The sequence below is a fragment of the Lucilia cuprina genome, chromosome 2 (genome assembly GCF_022045245.1).
Source record: "Lucilia cuprina isolate Lc7/37 chromosome 2, ASM2204524v1, whole genome shotgun sequence".
NCBI classification, from domain to species: Eukaryota; Metazoa; Arthropoda; class Insecta; order Diptera; family Calliphoridae; genus Lucilia; species Lucilia cuprina.
In genome coordinates, this window is record NC_060950.1 from 19,927,236 (window position 1) to 19,951,553 (window position 24,318).

Consider the following 24,318-nt stretch of genomic DNA (forward strand, 5'->3'; position numbering starts at 1 on the left):
TATAGTCTAGTCTATAGTCTAGTCTATAGTCTAGTCTATAGTCTAGTCTATAGTCTAGTCTATAGTCTAGTCTATAGTCTAGTCTATAGTCTAGTCCATAGTTTAGTCCATAGTCTAGTCTAAGTAATATAGTCTAATATAGTCTAATATATATTATGTATTTATAAGATTAGAAACGTTTCCTGTTGAAACAATTCCTGTTGAAATAGATATATAAAATTTCTTAATAAATTAATATGCATTTTCATGGTTACAAATATTTTCCTATCAACAATCAGATTGCAATTGCCACATAGTCAGCAAAAAGCTTTTAAATGCAATGAAGCTAGAAACCAGTTAGCCGGCTTTATTCAGTTTCCATTAAATGTTCAAACAACCAAAAACTCGTTTCAATTTATTTTCCACAACTTAAATTACCTAAATTGCAACAAAAAATAAAAACTTAACATTGGCTTTAAGTTGTTGAGATAACTTTACGTATTGCTATAAAAACTTTATGATTTTCATAAAATGAAAATTCCAATAAAAAACTAACACGAAAACTTAATACTGTGATTTTATTTGCAAATTTTAATTTTTAGTGTTCTACTTACTCATCATTATGATAATCCAATAAGTTTTCATTGTAATTATCTTCAAAGTCCTTTAACATTTTAAGGCGTTATTATTTTTATTTTGTTTTTGGTGTGTGTAGGGGTTTTATTGGCGGCGTTTAATTATTAAATGTTCATTTAATTTTATCTTAGATGATGACACAATAGAAATGTAAACAATAGTATCGTTTACATTAAGACATAATAATTCTAAATAATGTTGAAGAATTAAATTTGTTTGTACTTATTTATTTTTTAGTACAAGGTTAATTAAACTTAATTTACATTTATACATATGACCGCAAATTAAACAAAACATTGACGGTAATGTATTATTTTAATTCTAAGTATTTAGTGGAATATTTTATTTATTATTTTCAATTTTTTTTTTTTTTTTTTGGTAAATTTAAGGCACTTTTGAATGATTTTTATATATTTTTTTCGAAAAAACTTTAGTTTTCTTCGTTGTTTTGTTTGCAGTTACGTTACTAATCTATGCAAAAACTGTATAAAAACTAACTTGTAGCTGAAAGACTGCAAAATGTTAAACCACAATAAAAAAACATGTTGGCTTTATTTGATTTGTGTTTTTATTTTCGTTTTTTCTTTTAACGTCATTTTTGCTTTATTTTTGGTTGATGTTGGTGAGTTGTTGAAAGTTTGTGTTTACATTTGTTTTTCTATGTTTGCTATTCCGAGTGTAGGGTATGATAAACGAATATTCCAAATTAATCGTTTTTTTGTAACATTTGATTTAAATGGATTTGTTTATTTGTGTATATCTTGGGAAATAGTACTCATAGACAATAAAAAATACCAAAGTATCCTTAATATAAGTCAAAAAAGTAGATTTTAGACTAGTTTGTAAACTTGGCAGTATATCGGGGAAATAAAACATATTTTTATACTAAAATGAGGAAAATATTTTATTGTGATATAATTTTGTGTACCGATGAAAATTATTCCATAGAGTTTACATTCTTTGAAAATACTTTTTCTACTACTCGTTGTGTAGCATGTATTCGTTTACGCGCTTGCCATTATAAATGTGGCAGAAAATGACGATTCAAAATGTTTAAGTAAACGAAAACATACTTTTAATATACATACGTATGTTGTTGCACACCAAACTGTTATTGAATGTAAGAAAACTTTTATTTATTATTTTATAAGTGCATAACAAATATGAATTCATTACAGTAAAAGCTTTTATAAACAGAAACAAGTTTTTACAAATTATTGCAACTATATGAAAAAAAAACTGATCCGACAAAAATATGAATGAGATTCTTGATTTGTTAAGTCTATTGGTTACTTTTTTACACAAACGATTTATATGGAATGATAGATTTGATAAATTTTGAGATTGTCTATAAAAAATTTATATTTTTATAATAAAAACTAGAAATCTGCTGAAATTCAAACAAGCATATCGATTTAAATAAAAAATAGCAAATGTATTTTCTAAAAGGCCAATTAGCTTGATAATGTTAATCTGCCTCCTTTATAAATTTAAATCAAATAGACAAAATTGACATCACATGCATTCTGTTGGTGTTTTAGTCTATCAATCCGGAAGTTTCGGGTTCAATGCATACCAGAGAATCAGCCTTTCATCGATATTAAGTTCAAATACCTTGGGACATAGTTGATTTTGGTTTAAATTTATATGAGGAAACGTTTTAAATTCCAAAATTTTAAGGAATCTTTCATTGCATCATGACGTATAATGTATGAGCAACCTTTTTATATCCAAATATTGCGTATACGTTATGTTGTTAATAAAAGTGCCCTACGGTATCTTAGTTGTTAGTGTTCTAGACTGGTAGATAGGAGGAGGTGGATTTAATTTCAAACCTACTAACTAACTAAGTAACTAAATAACTAACTAACTAACTAACTAACTAACTAACTAACTAACTAACTAACTAACTAACTAACTAACTAACTAACTAACTAACCGTATTTTATTTTAGATTTTTTGTTTTTTTTTAAATAAAGCAATATTTTGTTTAAAGAAGCGTTTTTTTCTTATGCTTATGGTAATTAATCAAATTAGTATAATTTTTATACCCACCATCAAAAAAGATGGGGGGCATATTGTTTTTGTCATTCCGTTTGTAACACATTAAAATATTCGTCTAAGACCAATAAAAGTTTATATATTCTGTGTCCTCTAAGACGATCTAGCCATGTCCGTCCGTCTGTCTGTCTGTCTGTTGAAAACACGATAGAGTCCGAATGGAAGTAGATAGCAAGCTGAAATTTTGCACAAATACTTATAATTGATGCAGTTTGTTTGGTATTGAAAATGGGCATTATCGGTCAATGATTTCGACTAACCCCCATATAAGGCCCCCTTCAGAAAATGTTTTTATCGCCCATATCTGGCTAACAGAAGCATCAATAGCGGTGAAATTCGGCACAAACACGTTTTATGGGAACATAAATCTCTTCGTAGAATTTTATAAGGATCGGTCCATAATTGACCCTACCCCCCATATAAAGCCCCCTTCAGAAAATGACTTTATCGCTCATAACTGGCTAAGAGAAGCATCAATAGCGATGAAATTTGGCACAAACATGTTTCAGTGGAACATAAATCTCTCTGTAAAATTTTATACGGATCGGTCCATAATTGACCCTACCCCCCATATAAAGTCCCCTTCAGAAAATGACTTTATCGCTCATAACTGGCTAAAAGAAGCATCAATAGCGGTGAAATTCGGCACAAACATGTTTTGTGTGAACATAAATCTCTTCATAGAATTTTATAAGGATCGGTCCAAAATTGACCTTACCCCCCATATAAAGTCCCCTTCACAAAATGATTTTATCGCACATAACTGGCTATAGCAATAGCGGTGAAATTCGGCACAAACATGTTTTATGGGAACATAAATTTCTTCGTAGAATTTTATAAGGATCGGTCCATAATTGACCCTACCCCCCATATAAAGTCCCCTTCAGAAAATGACTTTATCGCTCATAACTGCCTAAGAGAAGCATCAATAGCGGTGAAATTCGGCAGAAAGATGTTTTATGGGAACTTAAATCTCTCTGTAAAATTTTGTACGGATCGGTCCATAATTGACCCTACCCCCCATATAAAGTCCCCTTCAGAAAATTACTTTATCGCTCATAACTGGCTAAAAGAAGCATCAATAGCGGTGAAATTCGGCGCAAAGATGTTTCAGGGGAACATAAATATCTTCGTAGAATTTTATAAGGATCGGTCCATAATTGACTCTACCCCCCATATGAAGTCCCCTTCAGAAAATGACTTTATCGCTCATAACTGGCTAAAAGAAGCATCAATAGCGGTGAAATTCGGCACAAAGATGTTTTATGGGAACATAAATCTCTCTGTAAAATTTTATATGGATCGGTCAAAATTGACTCTTCCCCCCAGAAAATGACTTTATCGCTCATAACTGGTTAAAAGAAGCACTAAAGTGATTTTCTTTTATGGATTTTCCATAATTGTCCCTACCCCTCATATACGATCCAATTCAGAAAATGACTTTAAGGCTTATTACTGACTTAAAAATGTGAGTACACCAGTAAAATTTTACATAAACAAGTTTTGTGAAGGCTAAAAGCTGTTTATCAAATTTTATAAGGATCGGTCCTTAATTAACCCTATCCCCTTGTAAGGCCCCCTTAAAAGCTCATTACTAGCTTAAAACTGCTAGTACAGCTATCAAATTCTACATAAACAAGTTTTGTACTAACCAAAAACTCTTTTTAAAATATAAAGGAAATCGGTCTATAACTGACTCATAACTTATTGGTGAAATTTTTCATAAAAATGTTTGTATGAGCCCCTATGATGTGCCCCTATTAAGGTCACCACCTTATTAAAGGCCCACTTCCAAATATTTCCCCGATGTTCATATTAATATTGACACATGATTCAACATAGATCGATAATATCAAAATTTATTAATAAGAATAATTTGATGGTGGGTATATAAGATTCGGCATGGCCGAATATAACACTCTTACTTGTTATTAACATTGTTTATTTTCAACATTCAGAAGAAGAACATATTTAAAGCATTTTTTAAATTAAATATTATATTCGTTAAGTAGTTCGCTGTACTGGACGAAATTCGTTGTTCTTCCCAATTGTGCGTATACACTGAATTTGATTAAAGAGTTTTTAAAAAAAATAATTTAATTAGAAGATTTTTTATTATTTCATCCCCTTAAATATATCGATTGTGATGATTTTTTGGATTTAATGTAATATATATACATTCTTCCTTAAATAATAAAAATAAACCATTAGAATTTGCGTTTAAATTTATTTTTTATTATAAATTTTTGATGTTAAGGACTTTTGCACTACCTCATGTCGTATAATTGATATTTAACCTATTTATAATTCTAAACATTAAGTATACGTCATGTTGTTAATTGAAGTGAATTTAATTAAATATTTTTTAAAATTTTTATAAAAAATCATTTTATAAATGTATAGATTCTTTTCTTTAAGTATATTTTTGTTTATCGAAATCATTGTTGAGTTTTTGTCCCTAAATTAAGGGGAAATTCTCTATATGCAACATTTTAGCGCATGCTCTTTAAAAATGCCGGTTATGTATTTATTTGTTTATTGTATTTTGTTTGTCTTTACTTTATCCCTTTATTTATATTTTATTTTACTAGTTATGTATTGTAAAGTTTAACAAAGGTCAGTTTTTTTTCCAGAATGTTTATACATATGTACATACAAACTTGTATATATCTAAATTTGTTGGGTGGTATTTGACAATTTTTTACATGTTGTACATGTAAGCTTATTAATAACAGTTTTCAAAGAAATTAGTTGCGTTTGTTTGGAAGACAATAATGGAAATATTGAACATTTAGAATTTGTTTAGGCAAGGAATTACATGATTTGTTTAAGGTGTTAAGGGATGTTTGTTTTTTGTTATTGTTTGCAATAAAGATTCTATGTTTTTGAGATTTAATTATGTATCAAACTTAGACTACAATTTTGAAAAAAAAAAACAAAATTGATCTCAACGAAAATAAATCGATCTACCAATATAAAAATTATCATTCACAATAATTTAAAAGCTTAAAACTATTCAGCCTAAAAATATGCTAATATTTTTGATATTTGACATTAAATATATTTATTGATCAAACAATGTTGTCAATATTTATTTAAATATTTTTTTTGTTAAACTTATCTTTTTACACAAATAAAACACATTTTCTTTTTTTAATTATGATTTTATTATCGAAATTTTTATTTTATTTCTTACAATGTTTATTTTTTATTATGCTGTTGATTATACTTAAAAATAATTTAAACATTTTAATGGGGTTGTTTTAGTTATTTAAACTTTGTTCATAAATAACAAATTATGCATATGTGTTTATGTATATGTTTTATATAATTTTATAAACAATTTTATGATTCATATAATTTTATTTTAATTTGCTCTTACATAACATATATAAAGCTTTATTGCTAAAAATTATTACCGAAGTTATCTTAATAATAATAAATTAATAAACCATATGAAATTTTCAATGGAGTTTTTAACAAATGTTATATGTTTTAATACATGTAATGTTATCTTAAATTCTAAATCAAAAATTTTGCATTTGGTTTGATGCCATTCAATGTTTCAAAATTTTACACAAATGATTGTAACAACATTTTGTTATTATGTTTTGCTCATATACACTATTTTTAAAAATATTGGTTTGCTTCGTCAAATAATAAATATTTAATAAACAGTTTAAACAGGATTAATTATTTACTGTTCGTCATAAAATATAATATAGAGTTTTCGACTCACATAAGACTTATTTATGTCGAATTTCGATTCTTTACTCGAATTTTTAACATAGTTATGATCAAAGTATAACATGTAGTCCGACTCTTTGACAGCAGTACCTAACTCTAAGCATGTGTTAGTGAAAAAGTAACTAACTTTAAGTATGTGTTGGAAACAAAAATTTATTTGTATTGATGCATTCTAAACACACAGAGTTTGATAAAAAAATAAAATTTTAAATTTGTTTGAATTTTGAATACCAAAAATTACCAAAATCTGTTCTTAGAATAGAGTTTAAACAAAAATGAAATGTCAATAAATTAACAAAAAATTTTTTTCAGTTCATGAAAATTAAACAAAATTCTAAATCAAAAGTGCGTTAAAACTATTTAAAAAATTGTGTTTTTTTGTGGATAACTACAATTTTGCGTATGATCCTTAAAAGTGACCAAAAAAGTAAGTTTAACATTTGAGTGTTTTGACAAGTTTGACAATTTACACGACACTCGTAGATGTGAGAGAGCTATGCGAAAACGTAGTCCAATATTGCCTATTTTCAACTCTCTAGCTCTTTCCGTTCGGACTCTATCGTGCATTAAACAGACAGACAGCCATAGCTTGATCGTCTTAGAATTTAATAAGGACCCCGAATATATATACTTTTGTTGGTATATGATAATTATTTCGATGTGTTACAAACGTAAAAACAAAATCAATCTTATCAATAAAAAAAAGGTTATATTGCCTTTAAGCAAAGATAGTAAGAGAGAGGGAGAAAGAGAGAAAAGTAAACGAGAAAGATTAAGAAAATAGTCAAGAATAAAGTATATAAAGAACACACAAGTGAAGGAGAGATGAACAGCCTCCTTGTTAAAATGATAAGTGTGAATGTAATCACACAATTCGAAAGATTTAAAAATGCTAGAATACGTTCTATTTAAACGTCTGACAATTTTTGAAAGCGAATTGTTACCAAGGCGGGACAGTTACACAGAAGATGAGTAATTGTTTCCTCCTCATCCACATTTTGGTAGCTTTTACAGAAGTTGTTATATGAAAAACTTTTACGGCCTGCAGTAAACAGTAATATATGATAAAAGAGCGCTCTGATGATCTGTGGAGATCGACACGAGGCCACAGTATCCTTGCGATCGACCAAGTATGCTCATGAGACCAGCGGACTTGATCTAAACTATTACATATATCGAATATACATATGATCACTAAAAATTATGATATCTCTGTTAGATATCTGATAGTACCTAAGCCAATTTAATGTCTTTGTTATCGCCCATATTTCAGTTTGTAAGACAGTGCACTTATAATTAATTCTAAAGGAAATATGCTCATTATCTTATTTGTTTTGAGAAAATGTATGCTATCATTTTTATGAGTTTTCTACAAATAATTTTTTGCTAGTATTTGGAAAAGGATCATATAATACAAACTAGAACTTCTTAAAAATATGAATAAGAAAGGTTTTAAATGGTAATCATAAAACACTTACGTATGATATTGAAATAGGTAATAACTTCTTTCAAAAAATTTCTAGAAAAAAAGATCAATATTTCTATTCTAAAGGTTTTTTTTTCAATTGCTAATTTGACTAAACAAAAAATACTAATAAAAGGACGGAAATTTTATATATAAAACGATGACCAAAAATTGTGTACAACTTTTTTATAAGCTGTGTAAAAATGTTATTATAATAGTGTTTTTATTTTACATAAATCAGACTATTTTATACTAGTATTATTTATATTAAATTGGTCAATAATATAAGTAATAAAAAACTTAAGGAATAAACCTGAAACAATTAGAAGAGAATTACACAAATTTCAATCAATTAGTTTAAATCGGTGTAGTTTTATTAAGTTACCTTTAATTGAAAATAAATCATAGTAAAAAATTATTTACGAAAAAGTAATTTTAAATTTTATAAGTTTAAACTTCAGTAACCAGTTTAAACTTAATTCTAAGGGACAAAATGTTTGTTAAATTTTAACAGTTTTACAATTTGTTTTTTTACGTTGAACGATAAACCCTAAAACTATGTTTAAACTATGAAAACTTAAACAGCAATATAAAATTTACATAAAAGCTAATATAATTCTTAAATTACATTACAGTTTTCTTGAAGGGATTTCTATTATAATGTGTACGATTTTATTAATATTTTTATATTTTTAAATGATTTTAATGTTAAGAATGACTTTAATACTTGTTTTTCTAAATCTATAAATGAGATTTACAAAAAAATGTATAGCTTTCGCAAAAAGTATATATCTTAAAATTTAATTACAAAGTCCAATCTCGATTACAGTATAGTCTACTAAACAGACTACTCCAAAGTCTAATCTACATTTAAGTCTAGTCTATAGCCTATATATAGTCTAGTCTGTAGTTTAGTCAATAGTCTGGTCAATAGTCTATTATATGGTCTAGTCTATAGTCAAGTCTATAGTCTAGTCTATAGTCTAGTCTATAGTCTAGTCTATAGTCTAGTCTATAGTCTAGTCTATAGTCTAGTCTATAGTCTAGTCTATAGTCTAGTCTATAGTCTAGTCTATAGTCTAATCTATAGTCTAGTCTATAGTTTAGTCTTTAGTGTAGTCTATAGTCTAGTCTATAGTCTAGTCTAGTCTATAGTCCAGTCTATAGTTTGGTATATAGTCTAGTCTATAGCCTAGTGTATAGGCTAGTCTTTAGTCTAGTCTATAGTCTGGTCTATAGTTTAGTCTATAGTTTAGTCTATAGTCTAGTCTTTAGTCTAGTCTATAGTCTAGTCTATAGTTTAGTCTATAGCCTATAGTCTAGTCTTTAGTCTAGTCTATAGTCTAGTTTATCGTCTAGTCTAAAGTCTAGTCTATAGTCTAGTCTATAGTCTAGTCTATAGTCTAGTCTATAGTCTAGTCTATAGTTTATAATATAGTCTGTTGTCTGGTCTGGTCTATAGTCTTGTCAGTAATTGTGTATATCGTTTAGTCCAGTCTGTATTCAAAAATATAGTCCACATTTTTAATATTAAACACATCGATTTATTAGTCACAAATTGCTATCTCGTTAAAACTTAAATAAAATTTTAAAACATTTCTGTTACCTTTGAGTTTTTTATTTAATAAAAATCAGTACAAATTTGTAATTTTTTTTTTCAATTGAATTTGTTTTTATTATTTTTTTGTTTTTTTCAGTATGATTTTTAGAATAAATGTTTATGTTTTTTAAAAGCTAAGTAACTTATTTTATAAATACTTAAGTTAATAATGGATTTTTATTTTTTTTTTGTAATATTATTAATTTTTTTACTTTATAATAATATTGAATATGTATTTAAAAATTATGTCACAGAAAAATATCGTTTTGTATAAAAAATTATATATATAAAATATTTTAACTAAAAAAAATACACAAACATTTTTTATTTAATTATAAAAAACATAAATTGTAAAAAAAAATTTTTTCTAAGAAAAAAAAATAATTAAACAGGAGGAAGGGAAGTTTTAATACAGTTGTATGAATATTCCTGATTTTGATACTTGTCAGTTTTAAAGATCAATTTGTTATATAAGTTTTAAATTTTAAGGATCACTGCAGTCTTCAGGACTTTGTGTTCGCTAGTACAAATTTATATTATTTTACCAATTATCTCACGAGATCAAATTTGTAATAGATTACACTTTCTTGCAAGAAATTCGTAACCTACCTCTATCCTTATTATCCTTATCCTTTGTCTTTCAAATTTTAGTTTATCGAAGATATAGATAATTTTTTCTTCTATCTCTCTCTTACATACTCATAAGATGATCGGCAAAAGTAGCTTTTGTATAAAAGCTAGAAAGCTTTTATCTTGACCCTTATTAAGTTTTGTGTTTGATAAGAAAATACGATATAATGTGAAACGAATTAAATCTACGTTTCCAAGAAAATTTCTTCCTGTCCTTAAATTTAATCCCTAAAATATTTCATATAACTCGCTTATCTTAAAAAAGGAACAAACAACTCTTTAATTCACACTTTAGTATGATGTGAAGACAACTTTTAAATCTTCTGTTCTCAAATCAGTAACGCAAAAGAATAGGAAAAAATATTGGAAAATAGACTAACATTCGATGAATTTAGTACATATTCACAACAAACCGATTTTAAACTATTTTCCAATATGAATTGGAATTTTTAGAAATTAATCAATAATTTTATTGAAAATTTTATAAAACCTTGAAATGTTCAGTTGCAATTAATAAATCTCATGTCATGTTCACAATAATTAATAAGGTTGTACCATTGTCATTCCTACAAAATGTTCCTACATTTGACTAATTAAAATTTTTGATTTCGAAATTTTCTACCCAAAAAAATTGAATGTTCTTAAACTCTATTAAGTGATGCCTTCATTCTAAATTTCTTCCTATTAAAAAGTATAAATATCATAATTTATTAAAAGACTTCTACCACCAAAAAAGAACATATTTTCACCCAATTACTTCCCATATAGAACTTATTTTTTTTACAAATTAAAAGAAGTAAAATTTAACTAATGATGATTAATGAAAAATATCAAATAATTGCTTACGCCCCATTATATGTATTGTATATTTTAAATGTTTAGTTAAATATGTATGTAAATAGATAGATTCATAGAAAAAAAATTTAAAACTAATAGATAACAAAAATCATATAAAATAATTTTGCTTTTTAAATATATATATAAAAAAATAAAATTAAACACATTGCGTACATATCACACCATATTGAGAATAGAAAGGTCTTTTTTTCTGCTATATAATTCTATTAAAAAAAAACCAACACTCTATAGAGTCCTACGCCTAAACTCTAAAAACTACAGTACAGCACAGTACTCGTAATCGCTTTATATACTTATATATGTTTATATGTATATATATAAATGTATAAGAATATAACAAGTACATTATCACATGATTTAACGAATCATGTGTAATTTCCAGCGCAATACAAAGTATGCTATGATTCTTAGAGCTATAAAAATGCCAATCAAGGCTACAGCATCAATCCAATATTCGGCTTGATCCATAGACATTTCCTCTAAAAACTTTTTAGGACTACGAAAATGACAATACATAGCGTTACATTGTAGTTTAGCACGATCCATGCCATATATGGAAACCATGGCACCTGTTAAAAGATGAAAAAACAGAAAAATAATAATTCATTATTTTAGTTTTATTTTAAATATATATAACTTTTTTATTTACCTTCAAAGCCATATCGTACATAACTAACATATGTCACCCATTGTAAATATCCCGGTATGGTATCAAAATTAACAAAAAATCCCGAAAATAATATGGTTGGTATTGTTGTTACTGGTCCTAAAAATACACCAGCCTCTATATTCATACCAGCACCTATGAGCAGGCCCAACGATTGGGCCACCAATGAAGTTAATACACATATGACCACAAACATTGTTAGTCGCTGTGGTTCCATGGGTTGTGAGGTTAAATAATAGACAACGATGACGTAAACGCTAGAGAAGACAATCTAGTGGGAGGAAGAGAGAGATATATAATAAATTAGTTTTAAAGGTCCATTGGTCATTTATGTAAATGTAACGCGTTAAAATATGGTTTATATATCTGAGTCGATTAAGCAATGTCCGTCCGTCTGGCTGACTTTCCATGTAAACCTTGTGCGTAGGGTACAGGTCGCAAATTTCTAAAAAATTTGATGAAATTTGGCACACATTTTTTTTTTGGCCTAAAGACGAAGCCTATTGAAATCGGTCCATTATTTTGCATACCCCCGGAATAGGGCCTTTGGGCTCATAATTAAGTTAAATGTTCTATTTTGTCAACAAAAGTCTTCAAAACTTTGTTTAAAAGAACTTTTAATGACATTACCGATTTTTGTAATGATCGGGCCTCATTTGACCTAAACCCCCAAAGAAAATTCCTTCAGAAAATGACTTGAAGGTCAAAATTCACACTAATTAGACTTTTAAATTCTACATAAATAACTTTGAAGTATACGTGAATTCCTCTACCAACATTTATAACGATAGGATCATATTTTGCCCTACTCCCCTTTAAGTTAAAATATTTCGGAATAAAATTAAAAACCAAATCAAATGCTTTAGTTTTTTAATAATCTCCATTTTTAACATACTGACAGGTGTAGGGTATCATATAGTCGGGTATGCCCGACTAAAAATTCGTACTTGGTTTACCTTGAAGTTGTCTGTTTACTAGTTTATGGTTAGTGTAGTGACTTTTCTAATAACTAGCATAGGAAGTAGTAAATAAACTGATCCATCGATTAGATCATGGGCTTGTCTATTGTCTAGTCTATTGACAAGTCTATAGATTATTTTAACAACTAGTCTATTGACTAGTCTACAGATTAGTTTATGGGCTAGCCGAAGGATTACTTAATGAACTGGTCTATTGATTTGTTATAGAACTAAACAATTAATTTAAAAACCTACTGGTCTAGAGCCTAGACTGTGAACTGGTCAATTTATAGATTTGTCTATGAACTAATATATGGGTTTGACTGTTCTATTGACTGGCGAAGAAAATGGTCTAGTCAATGGAATAGTCTATAGATTGATTTTTTATTAGTTTTTGATCTATTGATTAGTCTTTGAATTGGTTCATTGAATAGCTTATGAACAAGATCAACTATAGATTGGTCCATTGTCTATGGATTATGTTATGGACTGGTATATGATCTAGTCTATAAGCTACTCAATAAATAATATCATGGACTGGCTAATTATCAAGATAATGGACTTTTCTTGATTAGTCTATGGTCTATAAACTATTCAATTGATTAGTCTATGGATTGGTCAATTGACTAGTATATGGGAGGTTTTATGAACTAGTACATCTATAAATCGGTTTATTGTCAATTACTTTAATCTATTGAAGAGTTTATGAAGTCATATATGATCCAGTCTATGAAATACTAAAAAAACAAAAGAAATGCTTACTTACTCTAGATATTAATCTGTTACTGATAAGCCTACGGTCTATGAACTAATACATTGGACTTATGGACTAGTCTATCTACAGTTTGATCTATTGTCAATTACTTTAATATATTGAATAGTTTAGGAACTAGTATATGGTCCATGGAATCAGTCCATGGACTCGTTATAATCTATGCATTGACTCAACAATTCAACTTACCTGAAATGGTAAATCTGCCATAGTTTTAGCAAAATAGAAAGCCTTCAGGGAATACCAATAGTTTAGATGCTCTCTCACAAATACCGACATTTCGGTAGGAACTGGAATATTTTACAAATACAAAACAGTTAACACAGATTTTCCAAAACAAACGTTAACAAACTCTTAAGCCGGAAGTCCACACTACGCGTCAAAGCATTACGCGCTTTTCATACCTCCTTCGCATTCTAGTAAACAATATAAAATGTCAAATCAGCTGACATGTTCGCGCTTGTAACGCTTATAAAAGTAGAAACTAGATCTACTTTAAGCATTCTACGCGTCAAGGCATTCTACGCTTTTATGCTTGTAACTTTCAGCATACAAATACATTGATTATATTTTTTTACAGACGCATAGAATGCGAGAAAGCAAAGAACGCGTGGTGTGAACCTCCAGCTTTATACTTACAAGTCAATATTGTAGGCATCATGGCCGTAAACATGGTAAACAGTGTTGTAAAGAATATACAACCAGCATTACTCATAACCTTTGAAGCCTCATTACCCACATCATAATAGATCATGCCAATAATGGCGCCCACAATGATGTGCGAAGCTAGACGCATATGTGTTAACATACGATCGCGCATAATCGTGACAAAGGAACGTTTGAGCAAAATCCAAAATTGTGTCCAACCACTGGTGGGAAAACCGGATTTATTCGGCAGCGTTATAACCGATTCATGTGAATCCAATAATGATGTAGTACAGCCAGCACCATTAGTACTAGAATTGCCTCCTCCACCTCCTCCGCCACCGCTGTCAGCAGTACCGCCTCCCGCACCTGCAACATTACATATAGCATTAATACTTTGATCGGCTTTAGAATTTGTACTATTATCTTTACCATTATCGTTGCGTGGTAAATTGATGACAGAACAATCGGATTGTTGACTGTTCTGTGATTCCAATTTCGGTGGTTTTAAAATGCTCGAATTAAGCTCTAATTCAGCAGCTGATGTGGGTTCATCCAATTTCAGCTTTTCATCCTCCATGGTCACCGAGGTGGTATTTGTTGAGTTGCCACCATTGGCGGTATTGCCATTGCCCTTGATAATATCATTATTAATATCTTTGGATAAATCTAGACCATAGTTTTTGTGACTGTATTTCTTGCATACGCCACTTTTTACGGCTGCCACCAGTTTTGGCACACACTCTCCATACTCGCCGCTAGCCACCTCCAGTACATAATCGGCAGGATTATGATACGAAGGACAATCGTAACCCAGAGAAGATAAAAAGGGCACTAACGCTCTTACCCTACCCTCATACATACACTGACCCTCGGCCAACATATACAAATGATCGAACTTTTCAAATAATCTAGCCGACGGCTGATGTATGGTACACACTATGGTACGTCCACCTCGGGCCAGGGACTTTAATAGCGATATCAATTGGAAGCACGTCGAACTGTCTAAGCCCGATGTGGGCTCATCGAAAAACATAACGGGTGGATTGTTGACTAACTCCAAAGCAATTGACAGCCGTTTTCGTTGTCCTCCGGAGAGATTACATGTTTTTGTATTGCTTGATTCGATCAGACCAATTGTTTCGAGTATCTCATCGACTACAACTTTTTTGGCAGCCAGATCCATATTTTTGCCCAACTTAAGATTTGCAGATACCATCATGGCTTCACGTACCGACAGATTTGCAATGAGTACATCGTCCTGCATAATGTAACAGGAGAGTTTGCGAAAACGTCTGAGATTACGTTCTTTGCCATTGATCAAAACTGAGCCGCTTAACTGAGAGGTTCTAGAAAAGAAATGGAAATGTGAAATAAATTAATTTATTTCTTCAACAAAATTGATTTTAAATTAAATAAATGTTTAAAATATGACTATAATCACCAAACTTTTATATTGTAAATTAAAAACTCATAAAAGAACATTAAAAACAATTTAAAGAAACACGTGATGTAATCTGACAGAAATATAATTCTTCTTTGCAGTAAATCTTTAACATGTCAGTCAAAGTAACCACATTTACGATTTACATACATATGTTTATATAAATTATAAATTTTAATCTATTGTATAACGAAAATCTTCTTTGTTTCATAAAAAAATTCCTTTTTCTCAAATGTAATATAATATTTAGTAAGAATTATAAGTACCCAGCAAAAACTTGGTAATGGCTTGTTCTTATATAACCACTTACTTTTCAATGACTATCACTTACCCACCAACCAATAAGGGACTCACAATAAAATAACTAAACAGTGGTTTTGTCAGTGAGAGAGTTGTGTGAGAGAATTTTTGTCTGTTTTAAAACATAACAGTTTTTTTTAACTCCTTATTTGTAAGTACTCAATTAAGTAGTGATTTGTAAGCGATCGTGTTAAGTACTTTCCTCCAATGTTATCATCATGTTAAATAACTTATTTATTACCTTTTTAACTCTTTACTTTTCAATGTAATTTTTTGCTAGGTATACATATGCAAGTATAAAATGTTCCTTCTTTTTATACCCTACACCACTATAGTGGGGAGTGTATTATACGTTTGTGCTGATGTTTGTAACATACAAAAATAATGGTACAATACCACCTTTATACCGATCGATTCGGAATCATTTTTTGAGTCGATTAAGACATGTCCGTCCGTCCGTCCGTCTGTCCAGCTGGCTGGCTGTCCATGTAAACCTTGTGCGCAAGGTACAGACCGCAATTTTCAAGATAATTTGATGAAATTTGGACCAAGTTTGTTTTTTGACACAGGGCCTACAGCCTATTGAAAATGGTTGAAATCGGTCCATTATTTCACCTAGCCCCCATACAACCGTACCTCCCGATTTGAACTTTTTATGCCATAATTACGTCAAATATTCTACTATTTCTCTAAAAATTGGCACAAATAAGTTTTATATAAGTATAAATGACACTGCAGATTTTCGAAGGGATCGGCCTATATTTGACCCTAGCCCCCATACAAACCCCCCTTCAAAAAATGTCTTAAACGTCTAAAATTGACTTGTAATCATTTGTATCGCAATGAAACTCAACAAAGCTAACTGTTATTTATAAATATATATTCGAGGATCGGCCCATATTTGATCTATATAAAGCCTCATATAGAAATTTTAATTTTTTTTATCAATAAATTGCTTAAATATTTTGGATTTATGGTAATATTCAACATAAAAGTTTCTTTATAAAAAATAAAAATGTTAAAAATATACTCATGGTGTAGGGTATTATATAATCGGCCATGCCCGACTATACTTTCCTACTTGTTTTAACTTTATCTTATAAGCCTTTTAAAGTAAATAACTTTGAATATGAGTATAATTCTTTTTTGGCTTAATAAACAAACAGAGATTGGTTTTATTTGTTAGCTCATGAAAAGATATGCTAATAATATATGGACAGACAAGTGTTAGATGTGGTTTTATCATACATATACAGTGAGTACAAATAGTGATTACCAAGGCAACTAAAAGTTCAATCTATATACATATATATAGCAAGTGAGAATATGGCTTAAGTCAATTATGGACCAAGATCTTTGGAACTAACAAAATATTGATTTTTAAAAACCAAAATATTTTTGTTAAATTTTTGCACAGTGAGCGTCAAATTTCATCGATATACTCGTATTTTTTAAAAGGGAAAATTGGAAATTGGAAAATTTTTAACCAAAACTCTTTTCTAAGGGGAACCTTTTATAGGGTCTGGGTTCAGTTATAGATCAGTCCTCATTAAATTCGGAATGAAGAATATGTTCCTAAGTGTAAGCTTATTTATGGCGATGTTCATTGATGCATTAAGAGGACCAATTATTTTTGGTTTATATTAAAATTATTTACATTGAATATCATCGGTGTACTCTCATTTGTATGGCAGTATTTAGCGAAAATGTAATTTCCTGAATAGGGTGTAGGGTGAGTTTCCCACACATTCCGTAAGAAATTCGTTAGCAAGATTAACGTTTGTATAAAAGTTTCTTATGTCGAATTTCATAACCGTATATAATAACTTGTATTTTTAAACAAGCAAAGATCTGATGAAGACCTTATATGGGGGATAGTGTCAATTATGGATTTGGTCAATTATGGATTTGGTCAATTATGGATTTGGTCAATTATGGATTTGGTCAATTATGGATGAGGTCAATTATGGATGAGGTCAATTATGGACTATTTGGTAGAGAGATTTTGACTCTCAAGAAACTTACTTGTATCAAATTTTATCGCTATACTCACATTTTTTAAACCAGTAATGAGCGTAAAGAAATTTTCTGAAAGGACCTTGTAGGGACCTTAAGGCATTGAACTTATGTGTGTCGAATTTCGCCACAATATTCATATTTTAAAGCCAGTAATGAGCGTGAAAGTAATTTTTAAGGGGGATCCTAAAAACAAATTGGTAGAGAGAGCTTTCATCGCTTTACTCGCATTTTTAAGCCAGTAATGAGCGAAGCACATAAAAGTTGATAGAGAGATGGACCGATCCCCAAAAAATTTGATAGAAATATTTTAAAAGAAACTTTATTATGTCAAATTTCATCGCTATACTCGTACTTCTAAAACAGTTATGACAGTTAATGCTGGAGCAAACATGTATGGCAGCTATCTAAAAATGTGGTCCGATATTGCCCATTTTCAATACAAAACAAAACTTAGCAATAAAAAATTTGAACTTTCTAACTATTTCGCTATCGCGAACAGACGGACGGACTTAGCTAGATCGTCTTAGAATTTAACATGGACCTATAATATAAAAAATTTTGTGGGTCTATGACCAATATTTCGATGTGTTACAAACGGAATGACAAAATTAATATTTTAGGGTCTTATTCATAAACTTTTATCAAAGGTTTATAAATCAAATTTTCATACAAAATTTGTTCAATAAACCTTCGATAAATGTTTATGAATAAGGCAGTTAGAAATTAACTCAATGGAATGTGAATCAAAAAAAAAAACCGTTTTTAAATTCCTTGCTAAAAAATTACACAGGCCTACAAAATTTGCAACACGTCATAGTTCACTTTTCCGAATTATTGACCAACGTTTATTTCGAATCCAATTTCTCTGTGTCTTGAAACCAAAAAAAAACAGTTTTGGCCATATTTGCAATTTTGTAAAAGGGAGAAGATATATTCATTTATAAAATCCAATATGTGGTCTAAAAGTCCAATCTGTCGACTTTTACAAAACATATAAGTTATATAATAACCCAATTATTCATAAACAGCATAAAATAATGACAAAACTAAATTATTACAATTTTATAGTTTTTCTTGAAAAAACATAGCAATATGACGGAACTAAAAGCTTTGTTTTTAAGTCGAAAAATTGGACTATAAGATGCCACAAGGGATTTTATAAATGAATGTGTTCTTCCCTTTTTATAAGGTCGCTAACATTGTAAAAAAGGGATTTCATTTGGAATATAATAATTTTTAAAGGCCAAATTTTCATTAAAAATGTAAAAATTTGTACTATAAACGTTTGATAAATTATTATAAAAAAGATAAAATGCGTAAAAAGTTTACCCACCAAAATCGAATATTTTTTAGTCGTTTATATCTACAAAAATAATTGACCAATTAAAATAAAGTTTTGAATTTAAATAGAAATAAAATAGTCTGAAAAACAATTTTAACCAATTAAAAAATTAATTGATTTAATTAAAAATTTAATAAAATTTTTAAAATAAGATTTAAAAGAATAAGGTAATAAAGATAAATAAAAAAATTATTTAAATAAAAATTAGAGAATAAACAAAACAAGTTGTTAAAAGTCAGGCACGAATCCACCAAACATTTTACATATAAAATATAAAAAAATTAGAAAAAAGGGAGAAAGGTTTTTGCAAAAAAATAGCCCGAGAAAAAGATTTACTTTTTTAGAGCACTACTAGTGTAACTTTGTTTATAACGCCAATAAAGACGTTTTAAACAATATTATTTATGTTTATGTAAAAAATAAAATTCTGCAAAAAAAAAAACAAACTCAATGTTAATTTCTTTGTTTATGCAAAAGGATATTAGACGATATTTGTTTCAGTTCACTGTAACGAGAAAAAACCAAAAATAAAACAGAGCGAAAGAAAAACACTGACAAAGAAAATAAAATTTAAAAGAAAATTTTAAAACTTTTTAACAGACAAACCCGCACACATACATATATATTTCGAACAATGATTTTAAAGGAAAATAATATTAAAACAAGAGCGAAGACAAATATGAAAAAAAATATATTTAAATAAACAAAGAAAATCTTGCTAAAGAAGAATTTCAACATCAACAGTCATAGATACAAAACTTTATAAAACAAGTTAGCAACAGCAAAGAAAACAAGAAAAGTCGAAGAAGTTAAAGATTAACAACTTTGTCCTTTAAAGAGTCTGTTTTCGTAATAACCTTTATATTTTCTTTTTCAATTTACTTTAAAAAAATAATTAACCTTTAAGTATAAATTCTACTTACTTGTATCCAGCTAAAATATTCATGAGAGTACTTTTGCCAGCACCAGACGGTCCCATAATCGCTGTCAATTCACCATTGCGAAATTTACCCGATACTCCCTTCAATATTGTTTTAAAACCACGCCGTCGACCCTCCGATACTGAATAGGAAATTTCCGTAAATTCAATATCGACCGGAGGTCGTTGTGGCAAATGCGATAATGATACTGTGCCTTTTTTCTGTCCATTTGGACTGCAGTTATTGGGTATTTTGGGTGCCAATATATGATTACCGGATATGCCGCCATTGCATAAATTGTTCTGGGAACTGTAAGTAGATAGGAAAAAAGAGAGAAAATAAATTTAAAATTAATTAAAGTTTTATAAATTGTTAATTGAGTTCAAATATGTAGAGAGAGAGTGAGTGGGTTATAAAAGTTTTTTAATTGGAAATCTGGATAAATATTGTTTGTTTTGATAGCATGTTAAAAAGTTACGAAAGTACTTTTCTATTTAGTATTTTATTATGCGAGTAGGTATTTGAAAAGAACTTATAACATATTAATTTTTGAAGTTAACTTTCTATTGAATGCACATTATTTATATTTATTTATTGTAAAAATATTATAATTTTTGTAAAATCTTAAAATGTGGTAAATTATAGTTAATCTTAATATAGTAATAATTTAATTTTATCACCGGTTTAGAGAATGATGTGTAGTGACATAATTTGATATAAGCACTACTTTAAAAGGCCTAAATATTATTGTAAAATTCTATGAAGATCGGCCCATAATTGACCTTGTACCCCATAAAAAGTCCCCCTTAGAAAGTGACTTGAAAATCCTTGAAATAAAAATATTAATATATCAATGAAACTTTACGTGAATATGTTTTATAGCATCGGTCTAAAAGCGAATACATCCATATAAGGTCCCGTTTAGAAAATTATCTTAAAGCTAGACATAAAAAAAACTTAATAAGGTCCAAAATCTTTTTATTGATTTTTTTAAAATATCAGAACAGCGTCTATCACCAATATAAAGTTGTGCGATATCCGAGTTCCGACAAATGTCCAGTATTAGGTAGTTAGTTAAATGTAAATTATTTAGTTAGTTAATTAGTTAGTTACTTAGTTAGATAGTTATTAAGTTAATTAGTTAGTTAGGTAGTTAGTTAGATAGTTATTAATTTAGTCAGTAGGTTAGTTACATAGTTAACTAGTTAACTAGCTAGTTAGTTAGTTATTAAGTTAGTTATTAAGTTAGTTATTAACTAAGTAATTAAGTTAGTTATTAAGTTAGTTGGTTAGTTAGTTAAATAGTTAGTTAGTTAGTAATATTGAGGGATATCTTTGAATAGGGAGTAATTGCACCTCATAGGACAAAATTATAAATATATATTTGAGGGATCTTGAAATGAGTTCCAAATAAGTTTTAAATTTATCCGACATATGGTGTCGAGGTAATAATTTTCAGTCAATTACACCAAAATTGCTTAACTAATTTTATATCCTACACCACTATAGTGGGGAGGGTATTATACGTTTGTGCTGATGTTTGTAACATACAAAAATATTGCCACATTTAAGTATAGCAATCGATTCAGAATAATTTTTTGAGTCGATTAAGACATGTCCGTCCATCCGTCTGTCCGGCTGGCTGTCCATGTAAACCTTGTGCGCAAGGTACATGCCGCAATTTTCAAGATAATTTGATGAAATTTGGACCAAGCATGTTTTTTTGGCATAGGGACGAAGCCTATTGAAAATGGTAAAAATCGGTCCATTATTTCACCTAGCCCCCATACAACCGTACCTCCCGATTTGAACTTGTTATGCCATAATTACGTCTAACATTTTACTATCTCTCTAAAAATTGGCACAAATAAGTTTTATATAAGTATAAATGACACTGCAAATTTACGTAAGGATCGGCCCTTATTTGACCCTAGCCCCCATACAAAGCCCCCTTCAAAAAATGTTTTAAACGTCTAAAATTGACTTGTAACCATTTGTATCAAAATGAAACTCAACAAAACTAACTGTTATTTAAAAATATATCCTTTTCCCAAAATTACTGAGGATCGGCCCATATTTGACCTATATAAAGCCTCATTTAGAAATTTTAGTTTTTTATCAATAAATTGCTTAAATATTTTGGATTTATGGCAATATTCAACATAAAAGTTTCTTTATAAAAAATAAAAATGTTAAAAATATACTCATGGTGTAGGGTATTATATGGTCGGCCATGCCCGACTATACTTTGCTACTTGTTTTTTTTTTTAATTTGAGGGATGTATAGATCTTTAAGAGATGTAGAGACCCTGAGTTTCATTGTAAGGGAATCCAAAATGCAGCATACGGGAAAGTCCCACTAAGAACATACCACTACAAAGTGTAGGGCATATTGAATTAATTACTTTATATGAAAGATCTTTTATTCACCCAATTACTAAAAATTTCCATTTTTATCCTGAAAAAATTATCAACAAAGTAAGTTCATTATAACGTTTAATTTTGTTAATGTTGTTGAAAATTCAATTATCGACAATACCAAGAAAAAAAAAAGAAAACAACAAAACAGCAATTATGACCGCCAAAACCAAAGTCAAAACTTACTTCTTTGTCTTTAACCAAGTACGTTTATGTGGGATTTTTCCATTATCAATTTCCTTGATGTGTGACTGCTGCTGTTGCTGCATATGTTGTTGCACCGAAGTTACTTGACCATTATTAGTAACAATTGTTTGGACAAAGGATACTGGTCGTTGTGTATTATGATGATGATAATGTTGATTTAAATTACATTTATTATCATTAAACGTATCTCCATAGACCTTCGCAAATGCAGAATGACGTCTTAATTGTATATCGTTACATTGGCTGGTATATATTGTTGGCATTTCCGCCACATCTTGCTTTAACTGTACTTTTTGTGGGGACGAACGATGTATGGGACACAGGGCCGTGGTTGATGATGATGATGATGCATTATCTATAAATGCTGTATTTAATATACCACCCTCTGAATCTATATGTATTCGAAGATTTGTATGATGAATATAGTTGCTACAGTTTTTTGGACTTTTATGTACAAGTTGTGGTGTGTGCGCTGTAGGCGAAGAAGGTGCTGATGATGTTGGTGAGATGTTAGTGGGGTTGTTAGATGACTTTTTTTTATTGTTAAATGTGCTATTACCAGCCGTATTCACTTTTGAGGCAGGTATTGTATTATATTTTACTTGGGCAGTTTTACAAACATTCAATACTAAATGTGCTTTACTATCTACACTATTACAACGAGTTAAAGATAATTGAGTTTTATCTTGATGGTTAGACTCTTGAGAGTCCAACGATGAATCTTTTTGCACTGTTGATGTTGAGGTTGATGACGACATTATTGTTCACTATTTTCTAAGCGCAATTATGTTTGTTTTTTTTTAGAAAAATTTTTTTAACACTGTTATTTAACATTACATTTTAATTAGTAGTTTATTTAAGATATTGTCTACATTTTAAAAAATCATCACTTTATATAGTTTGTTTTAGTTGTTTTTTTTAATTAATTTAAACTTTGTATTTTAAAATTTGCTGAAGTCTACTTTCAATGAGTGTAATTTTATGAATGTTTTTAAAAATGCTATGTTTTTAAGACGTTGGTAAAATATGAAAAAATTATATATTATTTATTTTGTTTTTTTGCACAAAACAGCTTTCTTGTTTGTCATCTTTATTTATGTTGTAGCAGACAGAACCTTTTTAACGTCAGTTTAATTTGATTTTTTATTACTTTCAGCTTCATTAAAATCTTTATATTTCTCTATAATATATTTTTTTGTATTCAACTTATTCATCAACTTCCATTTAAAACTGGCAACAGCAATGAATATCCTCCTTAAATATCACAAATGTGTTACTGACTATTGCTTATTCACGAAACTACAATTTTACACCATTTCCAATACAATTAATAAATTTCTTATAATTGTTTTAAAATTTCAACAGGTATCATCAGTGTTTTATTGGGATGAGCCTTATTATAGGCGTCAAAATTTCAAAGGATACTGTCAAAAATGCTTTCGAAATATTCTATCGGGATTGTTTATACCAACACTACAGTGTCCTGTAGGTTTTTGAGAATATACCAATCGGTTCAGAATCACTTTCTGTCCGTCTGTCTGACAGTCCGTCTGTCTTACTGTCCGTCTGTCTGACTGTCCGTCTGTCTGACTGTCCGTCCGTCTGACTGTTTGTCCGTCTTTCTGTGTGTCCATGTAAAGTTTGTGCTC

The 24,318-nt window shown here is 29.3% G+C and overlaps 2 protein-coding genes across 6 annotated transcripts in view; both read right to left on the minus strand.

Annotated features, from left to right (window-relative positions):
• The window catches only part of LOC111675196 (ATP-binding cassette sub-family G member 1), a 45,308-nt gene extending 44,425 nt beyond the window's left edge, over window positions 1-883 (minus strand). The window contains exon 1 of one of the 2 annotated variants that reach the window (XM_023435915.2): window positions 594-883. In XM_023435915.2, coding sequence (XP_023291683.2) covers window positions 594-652 — 59 coding nt within the window. In that variant the 5' untranslated portion in view covers window positions 653-883. The remainder of the gene's footprint in view (window positions 1-593) is intronic. The other variant, XM_046956395.1, reaches the window with a different exon arrangement.
• Window positions 884-10,037: 9,154 nt separating this feature from the next.
• Window positions 10,038-24,318, minus strand: part of LOC111675195 (ATP-binding cassette sub-family G member 1) — a 91,425-nt gene continuing 77,144 nt past the window's right edge. For 2 of the 4 annotated variants that reach the window (XM_046956393.1, XM_046956394.1), the window contains exons 3-7: window positions 20,048-20,353; window positions 14,014-15,368; window positions 13,564-13,664; window positions 11,626-11,914; window positions 10,038-11,545 (exon numbers count right to left, since the gene is read on the minus strand). In XM_046956393.1, the coding sequence (XP_046812349.1) occupies window positions 11,334-11,545; window positions 11,626-11,914; window positions 13,564-13,664; window positions 14,014-15,368; window positions 20,048-20,353 (2,263 nt within the window). In that variant the 3' untranslated portion in view covers window positions 10,038-11,333. Of the gene's footprint in view, window positions 11,546-11,625; window positions 11,915-13,563; window positions 13,665-14,013; window positions 15,369-20,047; window positions 20,354-22,648; window positions 23,590-24,318 lie in introns of those variants that run through there. The other 2 variants (XM_046956392.1, XM_046956391.1) reach the window with 2 other exon arrangements.